This window comes from Geotrypetes seraphini, chromosome 3 (genome assembly GCF_902459505.1).
Source record: "Geotrypetes seraphini chromosome 3, aGeoSer1.1, whole genome shotgun sequence".
Lineage (NCBI taxonomy): Eukaryota > Metazoa > Chordata > Amphibia > Gymnophiona > Dermophiidae > Geotrypetes > Geotrypetes seraphini.
Genome location: NC_047086.1, coordinates 300,719,853 through 300,734,466, shown reverse-complemented (window position 1 = coordinate 300,734,466; position 14,614 = coordinate 300,719,853). Strand labels below are relative to the sequence as shown.

Sequence of the window (14,614 nt, the reverse complement as noted above, 5' to 3'; positions counted from 1 at the left end):
CTGCCCTATAACGTCCTCTGGAAGCGCATTCCAGGTGTCCACCACACGTTGGGTAAAGAAGAACTTCCTAGCATTTGTTTTGAATCTGCCCCCTTTCAACTTTTCCGAATGCCCTCTTGTTCTCTTATTTTTCGAAAGTTCGAAGAATCTGTCCCTCTCTACTCTCTCTATGCCCTTCATGATCTTGTAAGTCTCTATCATATCCCCTCTAAGTCTCCTCTTCTCCAGGGAAAAGAGACCCAGCTTCTCCAATCTCTCAGAATATGACAGGTTTTCCATACCTATTATCAGACGTGTTGCTCTCCTTTGAACCCTCTCGACTAATGCCATATCCTTCTTAAGATACGGTGACCAATATTGGACGCAGTACTCCAAATGCGGGCGCCGCATCCAAAACAAAATTCAACTTTAAAATAATCAGAGGCACTTCTCCTGTCTCCAAAAGAATGATGTAATAGCCCTTTTATTTTCCAGGGTCATTTTGTGGGATTTCACCAGAGATCCAAGTTCTTCACAACCAGGGTGTACTGGTCAGTTAGTGTGCTCTGACCAAAAAACAAATGCACCACCCTTTCTCTAGCTCTTAAATCTTTTCTGGAGTTAGGGCTACTTTCAACTAGCCCTCCCCCTTGAGAGATTCAATTCATGATAGAACATGTGCACCCACCAACCCCCCCCCCCCTACTGTACTGCCATATAGGTGCTACTTGCAGCCATAAGGGCTATTCGGGTGGTAGACAGGTGGGTATAGTAGGTTTTGGGGGGGGTGTTAGGGGGCTCACCATGACTTGCAAGGGAGTTGTGGTGAGATGTTTATGTGGCACCCTTTTTGTAAAGTTCACAGCAGTACCCTGTAAAGTGCCTCACTACTCTGTTGCCATGCCTTGGTGGCCAGTCCATCACTTTGCTGACCCATCCCCAGTCCAAAAAGTCATTTTCTAGGATTTATGGACTTGGACAATATTTTTGATGAGAATGGAGTATAAAGATAGACGACTTGGCGGTCTAGATGATCAAACAGCTGGATTTAGAAGTAGACGATTCTAAAAATATATATATTGTGGACGTATTTTTCGAGGATGGACTTTAGACGCTGCTGACTTTGGGCGACTAGTATCCTAGGCCCAAAACGGACTTAGACCATTTTTTTTATTATCCAGCTCCATGTGTTAGTTTTAGTGGAATTGAGATGGGTTGAGAGGATTTGGTAGGAAAATATTATTAACTATGTCGCTTTGGCACTAAGCGGAGAAGAAATTTTTAAAATAAATAAATAAAAATTTGTACAGGTCCCAGCTAAATATCAGCTGGGACCCATATAAGAGGATGTACTGTTTTTTCCTCTATCCCCACCTCCCATAAAGAAAGGCCCCTTCTACCCTCCCCCCAAAAAAAGACAGGAAGGCCCTTCTTCTTCCCTCCCTCACCCCCGAAGAGCAAGGCATCTCTTAGTCCCCACTCTACTCTTATTCCTAGTAGACCTCCCTAGTCCTTCCATTCCAATCATTGGTGGTAAAGTACTCTTCAGAAAAGAAACAATGCCTCATTCGCTCCTTCCCAGGCTGGCCTCATCATTAAAATATCTGCCCTGACCTCTAGCATCACTTGTGGGGTGCATCTTAAGCTGACACTAAAAGACTTAGAGGTTCTTTGTAATGGTTATACTGAAAGAAAGCAGGAAAGAACAATGGTTAATCATAGAACTTAAAAACATCATGTTTATAACAGTTAACCATAAACAAAGAAAACCCAGGTGGTTACCTAATAATTAAATTCAAAAATGTATAAACCACCAGTTGCCAAAATGATACTGAAAAGATTTTGTAAATAAGGGTACAAGCCTCAGATTATGGAGCTACACCCATTTCGGGTTTTCTCAAAGAGACCAGCCACACTGTTCTCTTGCGCCTGCTTACTTCACCGGCTTGAGCCCATCCTCCCTACCTTCTAAACTACAAAAACTTTAATTTATTCATTTAATTCATTACTTGTTATTTTAAAAAATGCTTTAACTTAGAATTCATTTAATTTAGATCTTCTAATTCATGCTAGATTCACTAATCAATCATCTAACAATTCATTTTGGAACACAGAAAAAGTACTTATCTTAAAAAGTGCACTGGTGCTTAAAAGTGCTATATTGAAAGTGCATTTGTGCTGTAAACTTGTAGCTTCTTTAATTCATTTTTGCTTGTGAAGCTTAAAGTGCATAGCTCCTGCTCTAGAAAACCAAGGCTGTTGCTGGTATCTTTTAAAACATCCGACATGGCCTGCGTTTTGCGGGACACACTACCTCCCCGCTGCGTCAGGGAAAATATCTCTAGCAACACTTCTTTTTGGCTGCAAACATACTCCTGCCAGAACCGTCAGGATTATGTTTGCAGTCAAAAAGAAGCGTTGCTAGAGATATTTTCCCTGACGCAGCGGGGAGGTAGTGTGTCCCGCAAAACGCAGGCATGTCGGATGTTTTAAAAGATACCAGCAACAGCCTTGGTTTTCTAGAGCAGGAGCTATGCACTTTAAGGGCTCCTTTTACTAAGCTGCGTTAGGGCATTAATGCGCAGAATAGCACGTGCTACAATGCCACACGTGCTAGATGCTAACGCCAGCATTGAGCTGGCAATTAGTTCTAGCCGCATAGCGCGGGGTTAGCACGCGCTAATCTGCTGTGTGCACTAAAAACGCACACCTTAGTAAAAGGAGCCCTAAGCTTCACATGCAGAAATGAATTAAAGAAGCTACAAGTTTACAGCACGAATGCACTTTCAATATAGCACTTTAAAGCACCAGTGCACTTTTTAAGATAAGTACTTTTTCTGTCGGTTCTGTGTTCCTAAATGAATTGTTAGGTGATTGATTACTGAATCTAGCAAGAATTGATCAGACACCTTAAACACCTTTTTATTATCTAAGAATATAAGTAGGGTGGGATTGGGATATATGATATTTGTTTTAATTGGTTTATTCCTAATGGATGGGATGGGTGGGGGAGGGGTTCTTTTTATGCTTGGGTGATTATAAATAAGAATGTCAAGTGATTTGTAAAATTCTTGATTGAATATTATACACTTGTTGTAAGATATGAAAACAAATAAAGATTAAAAATAAATTAATTAATTAAATGAATTCTAAGTTAAAATATTTTTTAAAATAATAAGTAATGAATTAAATGAATAAATTAAAGTTTGTAGTTTAAAAGGCAGGGAGGATGGGCCCAAGCCGGTGATGTAAGCAGGAGCAAGGGAACAGTGTGGCTGGTCTCTGAGAAAACCCAAAATGGGTGTAGCTCCATAATCTGAGGCTTGTTCCCTTATTTACAAAATCCTTTCAGTATCATTTTAGCAACTGGTGGTTTATACATTTTTGAATTTAATTATTAGGTAACCACCCATGTTTATTTTATAGCACTTCAAAATATGTATGATAAAGTTCCTCATAAAGTATTACTAGATAAAATTCTTCAGGTTCAGTAGCATTCATAACTTTTATGGGCATAGCAAATGTATACAATAGTTATTAACTGTCCTTCCTTTCTTTCATTCAGGTGTGTCAGCTGGGAGTATTTGCTTCCCCTTGTAACAGTAATGCCCTCTACCTCCTGGGTCTGGCCCAGCTTGCTCAATATGACAATAACTCCCAGTCTGAAAATGCATTGTGTGCACTTCAGGATGCAAAGCTGAGCTTCAATGCTTGTATTAGTCTGGAAAACATGCCTACCAAAGGACCAGTTAAACAGGAAATAACAAGTAAGTGAAGATTTAAACACAAGGTCTAAATAACAACCTGTACTCCTCTACATTCTTGCATATGATTGAGAAGTACAGTAAAACCTTGGTTTGCAAGCATAATTCGTTCCAGAAGCATGCTTGTAATCCAAAGCATTTGTATTAGAGAATGACACGGGGAAAAAATCTGTCCCCGTCACTGCACCGTGCCCGGCCCACCATCCTCTGCACCGCCCCGTCACCGCCTTTCCCTTCACCGCCCCATCACCTTCACCGCCATCCCTTTCACCGCCCCGTCACCGCCACTGCCATCCCATTCACCGCCCCGTCACCGTCCCCGCAGCATCCATATAAGCTTCAGTACTGCGAAACACCATGAAGACAGAAGAGAGTTCTGCCACTACTACTACTGCACTGAGAATCTGTTTCAGTGCCTCTGCCCTGTAGTAAAAACCGAACATAAAATAAATCAATTAACTTGTCCTCCCTTTCAATGACGTGTCCTCCATGTTCACCTATAGCTCAAATCAGGTCAATTGTGCACACTAAAAATGCAGGAGGATATGGAACATGAGCGCAGGCAGGCAGTGATACAAAAACAGCAGACACCCGACCGACTGCAGTGTTCCGCCATCTCCCTCCCTCCATCTCACCTTAGATGTAGAGTATGCCGGCTTTCTTTTTCGCCCAGCCGCATGTGCGGGTGCTCATTTGTTCAATATTCTCCTCTGACGCAACCGGAAACAGGAAGTTGCAAGAGAGGAGAAGATTGATCAACGCGAGCGCGGCTTTGCGAAAAAGAAAGCCGGCATACTCTACATCAGTGGTTTTCAACCTTTTTACACCCGTGGACTGGCAGAAATAAAAGAATTATTTTGTGGACCGGCAAACTACTAGGACTAAAATTTTAAAACCCTGTTTCCGCCCCATCTCCGCAAGCTCAGTCACCTCAGTAACTAGAGAAAAATAGACAAATATAGTGCAAAATATAGACAGCAGATATAAATTCTCAAAACTGACACATTTTGATCACTATATTGAAAATAAAATCATTTTCCTACCTTTACTGTCTGGTGATTGATTCATGAGTCTCTGGTTGCGCTTCCTTCTGTCTGTGTATCCTTTCTTTCATTTCTTTCTTTCTGCACTCAGGCCCAAGAATTGTCCCTTTATATTCCCTCCCTCTTTCCTTCCTATGTCCTTAGTGCCCCCAATGCCTCCTTCCCATGTCTTTAGTGCCCCCAGTGCCTCCTTCCCATGTCCTTAGTGCCCCTTCCTGTCTTTAGTGCCCCCAGTGCCTCCTTCCCATGTCTTTAGTGCCCCAGTGCTTCCTTCCCATGTCCTAGTGCCCCTTCCTGTCTTTAGTGTCCCCAGTGCCTCCTTCCCATGTCTTTAGTGCCCCAGTGCTTCCTTCCCATGTCCTTAGTGCCCCTTCCTGTTTTTAGTGCTCCCAGTGCCTCCTTCCCATGTCTTTAGTGCCCCTAGTGCCTCCTTCCTATGTCCCTCTCACTGCCTTCCACACTTTGTCCCACCCCCACCCCTGAAGCCTGCCTGCCTGCCTGCCTGTGCCTGTCTACCTTTCTCCCTACCTAGCCAAAGCCAGAATTGACGTCGGATAGACTTCCTGTCGGCTTTAGTAGCTGCAGCATGGCGATAAGAGCAGGAGAAAAGGAGAGGCTTTTTTTTTTTTCTTCGCGCGGACCGGCAGAAATTCAACTGGCGGTGCTCTTCCAATTCAAAGGTGAGGTGGAGGGAGGGAGATGGCGGGGACCGCGCGATCTTGATTGCCTCACTGCGGGGACAAGTCCATTCACCGCTCCACGGCGCTTGAGATTATTTTTGGTTAGTCCATTAAATAGGGAGTTACAGTAATCCATTCTGGAGAGGACATATTCGTAGAGGAGTTGGGCCAGGTCAGGTGTGGAGATGTAGGGTTTGATCCTTCTCAGTTGGCGAAGGTAGTAGAAGGAGGTGGAGACTATTTGGGATATGTGGGCAGACAGGGATAGGTGTCCATCTAAGGTTACTCCTAGGCTGTGTACCTGATCTGTTGCCGTTAGTAGAGTGGAGTCCCATGCTAGTGTAGGACATGTGTATTTGGTGCTTTTTTTCCTGATCCAAAAGAGTTCGGTTTTAGAGGCGTTCAGTTGAAGTTTGTTGTTTGACATCCAAGTTTTCATGTCAGAGAGGCGAGTTGGAGGTTAGCAATTTGGGACGACCGATTCTCGCCTAGTGGGAGGAGCAGCTTGATGTCATCTGCATAAGAGTGTATTTTAATGCTATATTTCTGCGCTATATTAATGACAGGCCTGATGTAGAGGTTGAATAGGAGGGGGGGATAGAAGGGCGCCTTGAGGAACACCATATTTGATAGGCTTGGGGTTAGATTTGTGTGTCCCTAGTAGGACAGTCTGGGTCCTTTGATGGAGGAAGGAGGTGACCCATTGGAGGGCTGTGTCCTTGATTCCGAGGTCATAGAGTCTGGATGTGAGGAGATGGTGGTCGACTGTGTCAAAGGCAGCACTGAGGTCAAGTAGGACTAGTAGGGCATCACTGCCTTTGTCGAGTATTGACCAGCTGTCATCAATGATATCAAGAAGTACTGACTCTGTGCTGTGGCCTTTTCAGAAGCCGGACTGGGCAGGGGACAGAGCAGCTTGTTCTTCAATGAAAGGGTGTAGTCGGAGAAGGAGATAGAAATAGTGAACCTCATGGACAAAAGGGGATAAAAGAGAAAATGTTAGATCTAGTTTGGGTATAGGGAAAAGAGAAGGAAAGGTGTTGGATCTGGTGTGTGGAAAGGAAGGGAGAGAGTGACTGGTGGCATAAGCCTAGGTAAGGGGTGAATCTGAGAGACACAGATTGGTGGGATGCATGTCATTGGCACACACTGGTCAGTGTTGTGGCTCTGCATGGAAAGATTTGTTGGTTCTTCTTCAGCCTTTTTGAGCCCAAAGTGGCCCTGGATTAAAACTTAGAGAAGACCATTATCTTGATTGTAAAAAGGCTCTTACATGTTAGTTGAACAAAACTGTTTCATTCAGATAGTTAGCTGAACTACTGTATTCCTTTTATTTCATCTAAATAAAACTAGGAGGTCAATTGTATAAAGAACCTTAGCAAATTGGCTAGCATCCCATATACAATTGTGCTTTAAACAAGAGCATATTTCTCTCAGCCCCAAAGTTAAATCTCATCAAATTAGAGCTACAGCAACTATAGTAGCTCTCTTGAAATTTGGCTCAATAAATTCACTACAGCCTGCAAGGGAGTTATCAGGTTTTCATTACAGTGTCTTCAGTCATAAACATAAAAAGAGAGATCAATTAAAGATGACGTCAGAAGCGGACGCCTAAGAGGAGGCTCTGCTATTGAGCCGCGACGATCTTGCTGTGCGATCTTCCCCCTACTTTGGAATGGGGAAGAGAAAGGGCGCGACCCGCATTAACCCTCCGGTGGTGACGGGGACCCAGCAGCGAAAGGTCCAGGCGACTTTGGCGGAGGTGTTCTCCCGCTCAGGTGCGTCAGTGTGACCTACCTTGGGAGGAAACCTGGAAATCTTGGGTGATCCCGTGCAGGGAGAAGGGGCGTCTTTGAGCCCTGAACAGCGGATGGTGCCGCTTCAACCCGGAAATGCACCAGTAGTGGGAGAGCTGGAGAAGTCGTTCCTGAGGATGGAAGCGTCTTTTTCCAGCTTGGGAGGGAGTACAGCTCGAGCCTTGGTGGAAGAGGGCGAGTCTGGAAAAGAACATCTACCCCACACCGGATTGCAGGTGGAAGGTGCTTCGGGAGGAGTCAACTTGCAGTTTGGAGCGTTGGAGAGACCCGCAAAGATAGATACGAAGGCACTATGGCAAGCTATATCGGTGATGCTATTACTACTTTATCTACTGATTATGGAACAGTCTTTTCCAAGCTTGAGCAACAAGTTGTAGATATTGTCCAAATGAAAGAGAATTTAGGGAAACAGGAGACAAAACTCTCCAAAATTGAACAAATAAATTTTGGATTACTAAAAGAAAGAGTTTATATGGCAAGGAAAATGGAGAGTTTTGAAAATCAGCTGAGGAAGAATAATTTGAGATTTTTGAACTTCCCTAAATCTCCAGTCATTTCTCCTATGGAGATGGTTAGGAAATAATTTAGGGAAATATTGTGTATCCCACTGGATAATTTACCTCCGATTGTAAGAGTTAATTACTTGCAGTTAAAAAGTACTGTGGAGGCTTCTACTCCTATTGAAAATCAAGGAGATAAAAAGGGGGAATTAGATTTGACAACCTTCTTAGAGAGTTCACTGTAGGTGGTAACTGAGAGAAGAACCCTACTATTTACTTTAGCTTTGGAAAATGACCATGATTATGTTATGCACTCATATTTTCGTCATTTGAATGATCAGTTTTTTGGGGCCAAAATTTGTTTATTTCCTGATATGTCTCAAAAGTCCCAGAAGCGAAGGAAGGAGTTCTTGGCATTAAAGCCAAGAGTCCTGGCTTTGGGCGTAATATTTCAGTTGAAATTCCCTGTAAAATGTTTTATTACTTATCAAAATAAGAGTTACTTATTTTTTGAACCCAAACAGCTGCTGGAATTTATTGAATTGAGAGAAGGAAGAGCAATTGTGACCGATAATATTTAGCTTGCTATACCAGCAGTAGGTAACACAGAGTTATGCCGCTTTTTAGTATTTTGTACTACTTTATTTGAAATATTTCCTGTTGATCTCCTTATATATTGTGGACTAAATATCCAATAATTAGTTATTTTTCCTGATTTTATGAATTCATAAGTATGTTATATTGATCTATTCAAGTTGTATGTATTTCGCTTGATGAAATCTCAAAATTGTAGAAAAATAAATAAAAAACAAAACAAAAAAAACCCATAAACAGTGACTCCACTCACAGTCCGCTCACACGGCGGCCCATCAGATCTAGGACCTGTATAGTAATCCTTTATCTATACCCTTCTATCCCCTTTTCCTTCAGGAAATTATCTAATCCCTTCTTGAACCCCAATATCGTATTCTGCCCTATCACACCCTGTGGAAGCCCATTCCAGGCATCCACCATCCTTTGGGTGAAGAAGAACTTCCTAGCATTGGTTCTGAATTTGTCCCCTCTTAATTTTTCTGAATGCCCTCTCGTTCTTGTAGTTTTTGAAAGTTTGAAGAATCTGTCCCTCTCCACTTTCTCTATGCCCTTCATGATCTTGTAGGTCTCTATCATGTCCCCCTCTAAGTCTCCGCTTTTCAAGGGAAAAGAGCCCCAGTTTTTCTAATCTTTCAGCATAGCAACCCTCACACTTGACTGTTTTGCCTATTGTAAGAACTAAATGGATAATATTCAGCCAGCAGCACTAAGAGTTTTGCTGATCATTGCCGGCATCATGCCATGTCTGGGCTCCGGCATCAAATTTCTAAGTTTACGGAGCCAGATATACTATAGCTGGCTAAGTGTGATATTCAATACTTAAGCAGCTATAGTGCAGCACATAAAGGTAGGATTGACTTTTATTTGGTCCTATTTATATGGTGACCATGGCCAATGAAGTGCTGAATATTGGCACTTAACCAACCACGGGCCAACTCCATCCCCAGAATGCCTCCAAAATAGCCAGCTTTGCTTTAAGTGCTAACCGGACATTTTCAACAACACTAACTGGTTAGGTGCCAGTGAAAATGAACGGTTAGACCCAAACAAGTGCTTTAACTGGCCAGGAGTGATTTCTGGCTGGTTAAATCACCTTGAATATCAATCCCTATGATAATATGGAGACAATACTATAACAGGTTACCAAGATATAGGTACCTCCTTTCCACGGTGGTGAGCCTATTCTTAGGAAGACTTATGCATGTAAGTGTTCAAATAGAATACTAATGTAAATTCACATAAATGTGCCTACATTTAGGCACACAAACATATAACAGGTCTATGGCTGGCATAAATATGAGCACCTAGATGCGATATTTATGTGCATAAATTACAGTATTCTGTGAACTAAGCAAGTAACTGTCAGCTCCACCAGTGCCCTGCCAATGTCCCTCCCTTATGAAGGACCCCCTTGCATTTACATGCTAAGCCATATGTACACATAAATTACAGAATAGCGCTTAGCACCATCTTGCCATCTACACTTATAAGTATACACTTACATGCATGGATGGCAGTATTCTATCAATTCAAGTGCATCTGGTGCTTACATTTAGGCAACCTGTTATAGAATGAAGGTGTTATTATTAACTGAGCAGCTCTAAGTTTGGAAATCACCCACATAGCGTCTGATTCAGTCCTGCATGTCAGAGGAAAAAGCAGTGGTGCTCATCTATGATAGGCATTTTCCATAGACAACAGAACTGATATGTTACACAGTTCCTCTGACTTCTCCAAGAGTTCTTTTAACTTGGTTGAGCTTTGAAACCAACCAACTGAGAAGCTGCATTTGGGAAGGTCTTCTCATGCTCAGAACATTATTAAAGTTCTGAACTCTGGGAGAGCATTTAAACTAAACTAAACTAAAACGTAACCTTATATACCGGATCTTCAACCACAGGAAGCTCGACGCAGTTAACAATAAATTAAAAGAATAAAGTAACCCTCTGGATAGTTTCAGTCTTCAATAAGGCAACTAATCATTGATAGAGTGGCATTTATGGATGTAATTGTGTCAATTCATCACATTGCCAGTCTTCCATTTTTGCTCTGACTTTCAAACTTACTAAAACAAAGTCGTTTCTATAATGATCTTTCTCATTGTATAATAGTCCAAAGTATGAAAGAGAAGTCTCATCATTTGAGCTTCCATGAAAGCTTAAGTGTGATCTCCTCCAGTTTTCTCCAGTACCATAATTTAAAAGCAGCAGTTTTCTTCCAGTCTTATTTATTCACTATCCAACTATCATATATCTGCACGACGTTATTAAAAACACCATGATTAGAACAAGTTGAATCTTTGCATGCAGAGATACAACTCTTCACTTGAAGTCTTATCTAGGTCCTTCAGTAGCCATTCTGGCAAGAGCCATATGTTATTGGATTTCTTGACTGCATGTTTCATCATTGATTAATGATTCATATAGGTTGAAATGGTCTACAACTTCTTTTACTTTTCCATCAAGGATGAAATTATAAGTTTTACCTGTTGTCACAATATTTGTCTTTTTCATGTTAAGGTGTAGGCCTATTTTGAGACTATTCCTTCATTTTGATAATCAGGTGTTTCAAATCAAATTCAATTCCGGGCAGTAATATTGGCCCTCTTATACTAAGGTGCACTAACCGATTAGCGCACTAATTGAATTAGCGTGCACTAAATGCTAATGCGTGCTTGCTAGTCTATGGACACGTTAGCATTTAGCGTGCGTTAATTCGATTAGTGCACGCTAATCGGTTAGCGCCCCTTAGTAAAAGAGGGGGATAGTCTCATCAGCATAGCAAAGGTTGTTGATGAGTCTTCTTCCAATTTTCATACCTCGGGTTTCTTCTTACAATCCTGTTTTTCCGATGTTTTTTTTCTTCATATAGATTGAATAGGTAAGGAGAAAGTATTCATCCTTGATTTATGCCTTTGCTGATTTTGAACAATTCTGTTTCTCTTTGTTCTATTTGAATTTTGCTGCTTGATCAACGTATAGACTGATCAATTTATATACCAGTATTGATAAGCTTGAAGATATGTGTTCTGTCTAAATTTTGTCATTTGCTTTGCGAATATATAGCTGAATTACAGTCAATCTGATTGATAATAATCACTGGCCTTTATTCAATTCAGATCAGAAATGGTGGCAAGACTGGAAAGCAGCAGAGGATGAGAAAGCTCAGAAGAAATCCAAGGAATTTGAAGAGATGAGAGCAGCAACTCAAGGAACAATAAGAGGGAAGGGAACAGCTCTTGCTCCAGCTAGAGGATCACCTACTGCAGCTACTCCAAGATCTACAGTACCTTCCATGAGAGGAAGCAACATCACAAGAGCTAGGAATCCTACCAGAGTGGTTTCTACTGCAACAACCAGGTAAAAGATTACACATGTATTAGGATCAGTAGCCGTTATGCGTCCTGTCACTAGTCTCATGTGTTCTTTGTATTTCATGTCACATTCATTTTATTAAGGGCTCCTTTTACAAAGATGTGCTAGCGTTTTTAGCATGCACTAAAGATTAGCACGCACTAACCTGTGCTAAATGAAAAATACTAACGCAAGCTCTATGGAGGGGTTAGCGTGTAGCGTGCGTGGCAATGTAGCGCGCACTAAAACCGCTAGCGCACCTTAGTAGAAGGAGCCCTAAGTGTTCATGAACCATAAAAATGGGAAAGTGCTCATAAAATAGACCATGTCAAGGTCTGATCTCAAATTCTATATCATCGATCCAGCTTTATTAAAGCAACCTTTGTTCAGTATATCTCACGCTAAATATATCATAATTCCAAATTTTTCTTTTTTATAGATTAATTTTTCAAGGTTCAAAAATTCAAGAATAATATAAAAACAACTTATGCAAGTTTCTAGCATGATATATTTAACTTAATATCTGCATCAGGGTATTCTCCTCCATGAAACTGTTTATTTTCTGACTGTCTTTCAGCACTCATGAGGCCCCTTTCATCATGCTGCGCTAGAGGTTTTTAGCCTAAGCTGGTGCAGTAAATGCATCTGATGCTCATAGAATTCCTATGAGCGTCGGAGCACTTACCTCGCCAGCCCACACTAAAAACCTCTAGTGCAGCTTGATAAAAGGGGCGTTTACTCATTACTCATTGTATACGGAAAAAATGACATCATCATACTAAGCCAAATCACATGATACAAGACATGCATTCAGCAAACAACATTCATAAAAACCTTTATACACCATTCAAATTAAAGAGATCCAATCTCTAAAATCAAATTTCTAGGAGTGACAATATTGAAAGAATGGATCCAAAACTACTCTCAAAAATTTAATTAGCAATCACAATTCACACATCACCAATTTCTTTCAATGTCGTTAGTGATTCTCCATTTAGGGCTAGATTCAGTAAATAGTGCTCAAAAATCTGTGCCCACTTCTATTCTATAGGGCACTTATAGCCTATTATAGAATAGCATTGATTTTAGCATATAAACATGGGTACCAGGAGCTATACCTGCCGAAAACCAGGTATAATTCCCAATGCCCAATTTGGGTATACTTTCCCAGTATCGCACTGCATGTAAGTTTTAGGAATGCCCCTGAGCTGTCTATGCACCTCCCATGGCCATGCTCCCTTTTGGTTTGCACACTATGGGATTTGGGCACACAATGCAAAATTAGCTCACAAACCCAAGCTGGTGCTGATTAGTGCTAATTATCAGCCAATTTAATTGAGCACACATCTTGGATTGGTATTCAGTTATGGGTGCCATATATACAATCTGGGGGTTAATATCCTGATTTCCAATTGTTTAGCTAAAAGTGCAGATTTATTATCAGTATCCAGATGGCAATAGTATTCACCAAGGCATAACTGTATGCATTTTCCACAATATAGACCAAAGGGTATGGACATAGTATAATATAATAATAATAATTTTATTTCTTATATACCGCTATATCATAAGTTCAAAGCGGTTTACAACAAGTTACATACAATGAAAGTAAGAGATGTTTAAAACAAGAAGTAAGAGATGTTTACAACGAGATACATACAATGAGTGTATGAGATGTAAGGGGAACAGAAAAGTACTTTCTGGGATATAAATTGCAAATGGAAGAGAACCAAGATGGTTTGAATCAAAAGGAAGTATCTAGTCAGAGATTGGGGTGCAGGGGAAAATAATTTGGGTGGAATATCTTTACAAATGGGAAGAAGGATGAGTTAATCTAAAATCAAGAGAATTGGGGATTGGGATGAGGATAGCTGAGGGGGATTGGGCAAGAATTGGGAATTAGAATTTGTTAAAGAGACAGGTCTTCAGTGATTTTCTGAAGTCGGTGTAAGAAGTGGCCTCGAGAATGGGTTTTACGAGCCATGTATTCAGTTTGGCTGCCTGGAATGATAACATTCTGTCTAGGAAGTTCTTGTAAAGACATGATTTCAGGGATGGGTAATTAAAAATATTTATTCTGCGAGAGCTCTTATTAGAGGTGTTGAGGATGAATTGAGAGGCGAGGTAAGTTGGTAGCATCCCAAAGATAGCTTTGTAGCTGATTTTTAATTCAGTACTTTGCTTTTTCAACAAAGTAAGTTTAGGCAATAGTGTAGCCTTTAGCGTCTCTGTTAGGGTTTTGATATAAAAAGTGTTTAGTCTAGATTAGTATTTTAGGTTGCATTTCAAAACATAAAATAAAATCAGATTAGGGCACAGATAGCAATGAGAAAAATCTTTGTTTAGTGTTTAACTCCCACCCACCCCTGGCCTGATCTCTGATTTTGAGGCCCTTGAACCAATTAGAAGGCTAATAGAGTAATTAGTTAATCTCTATTAGCTAGTAATTAGCTTATAAAAAATGGTCTAAGAATTCCTTGGAGAGTAAACTACCAATTATAACATTACAAAACAATAATAAAAATTAAGCATTACCATAGCATAACATATAACTAGCAACTTTAGTATACATATAACTAGCAACCTTAGTATACATATTCCAACTCCTGTACCAATTTAGCAAAGAAATCACCAATATTAAGATGCAGGCAGCAGTCCAGCATCAAGATGGGGGCTATCCAGTTTTTTGCAACGAGTGTCACATGTGTGATTATCTTCTAGTTATATGTGCTCTGTGCAAAGAGCTCCTAGTACGCAGGGAATGGGTCCGATCTCTTCAGGCTAGAGTAGCAGACTTGGAGGAGCTGAGGGAGACAGAGGTACATAGAGGAAATCTACAGGAATGTTGTAGAAAAGTCCCACCTCCAGTCTGGCAGCCTCTGTG

At 40.9% G+C, this 14,614-nt stretch overlaps 1 protein-coding gene across 1 annotated transcript in view; it reads left to right on the top strand.

Annotated features, from left to right (window-relative positions):
• LOC117357752 overlaps positions 1-14,614 on the top strand; it is a 245,966-nt gene that overhangs the window by 183,863 nt on the left and 47,489 nt on the right. Inside the window, exons 15-16 of the mRNA XM_033938800.1 lie at positions 3,545-3,746; positions 11,496-11,736. Of these exons, the coding sequence (XP_033794691.1) occupies positions 3,545-3,746; positions 11,496-11,736 (443 nt within the window). The remainder of the gene's footprint in view (positions 1-3,544; positions 3,747-11,495; positions 11,737-14,614) is intronic.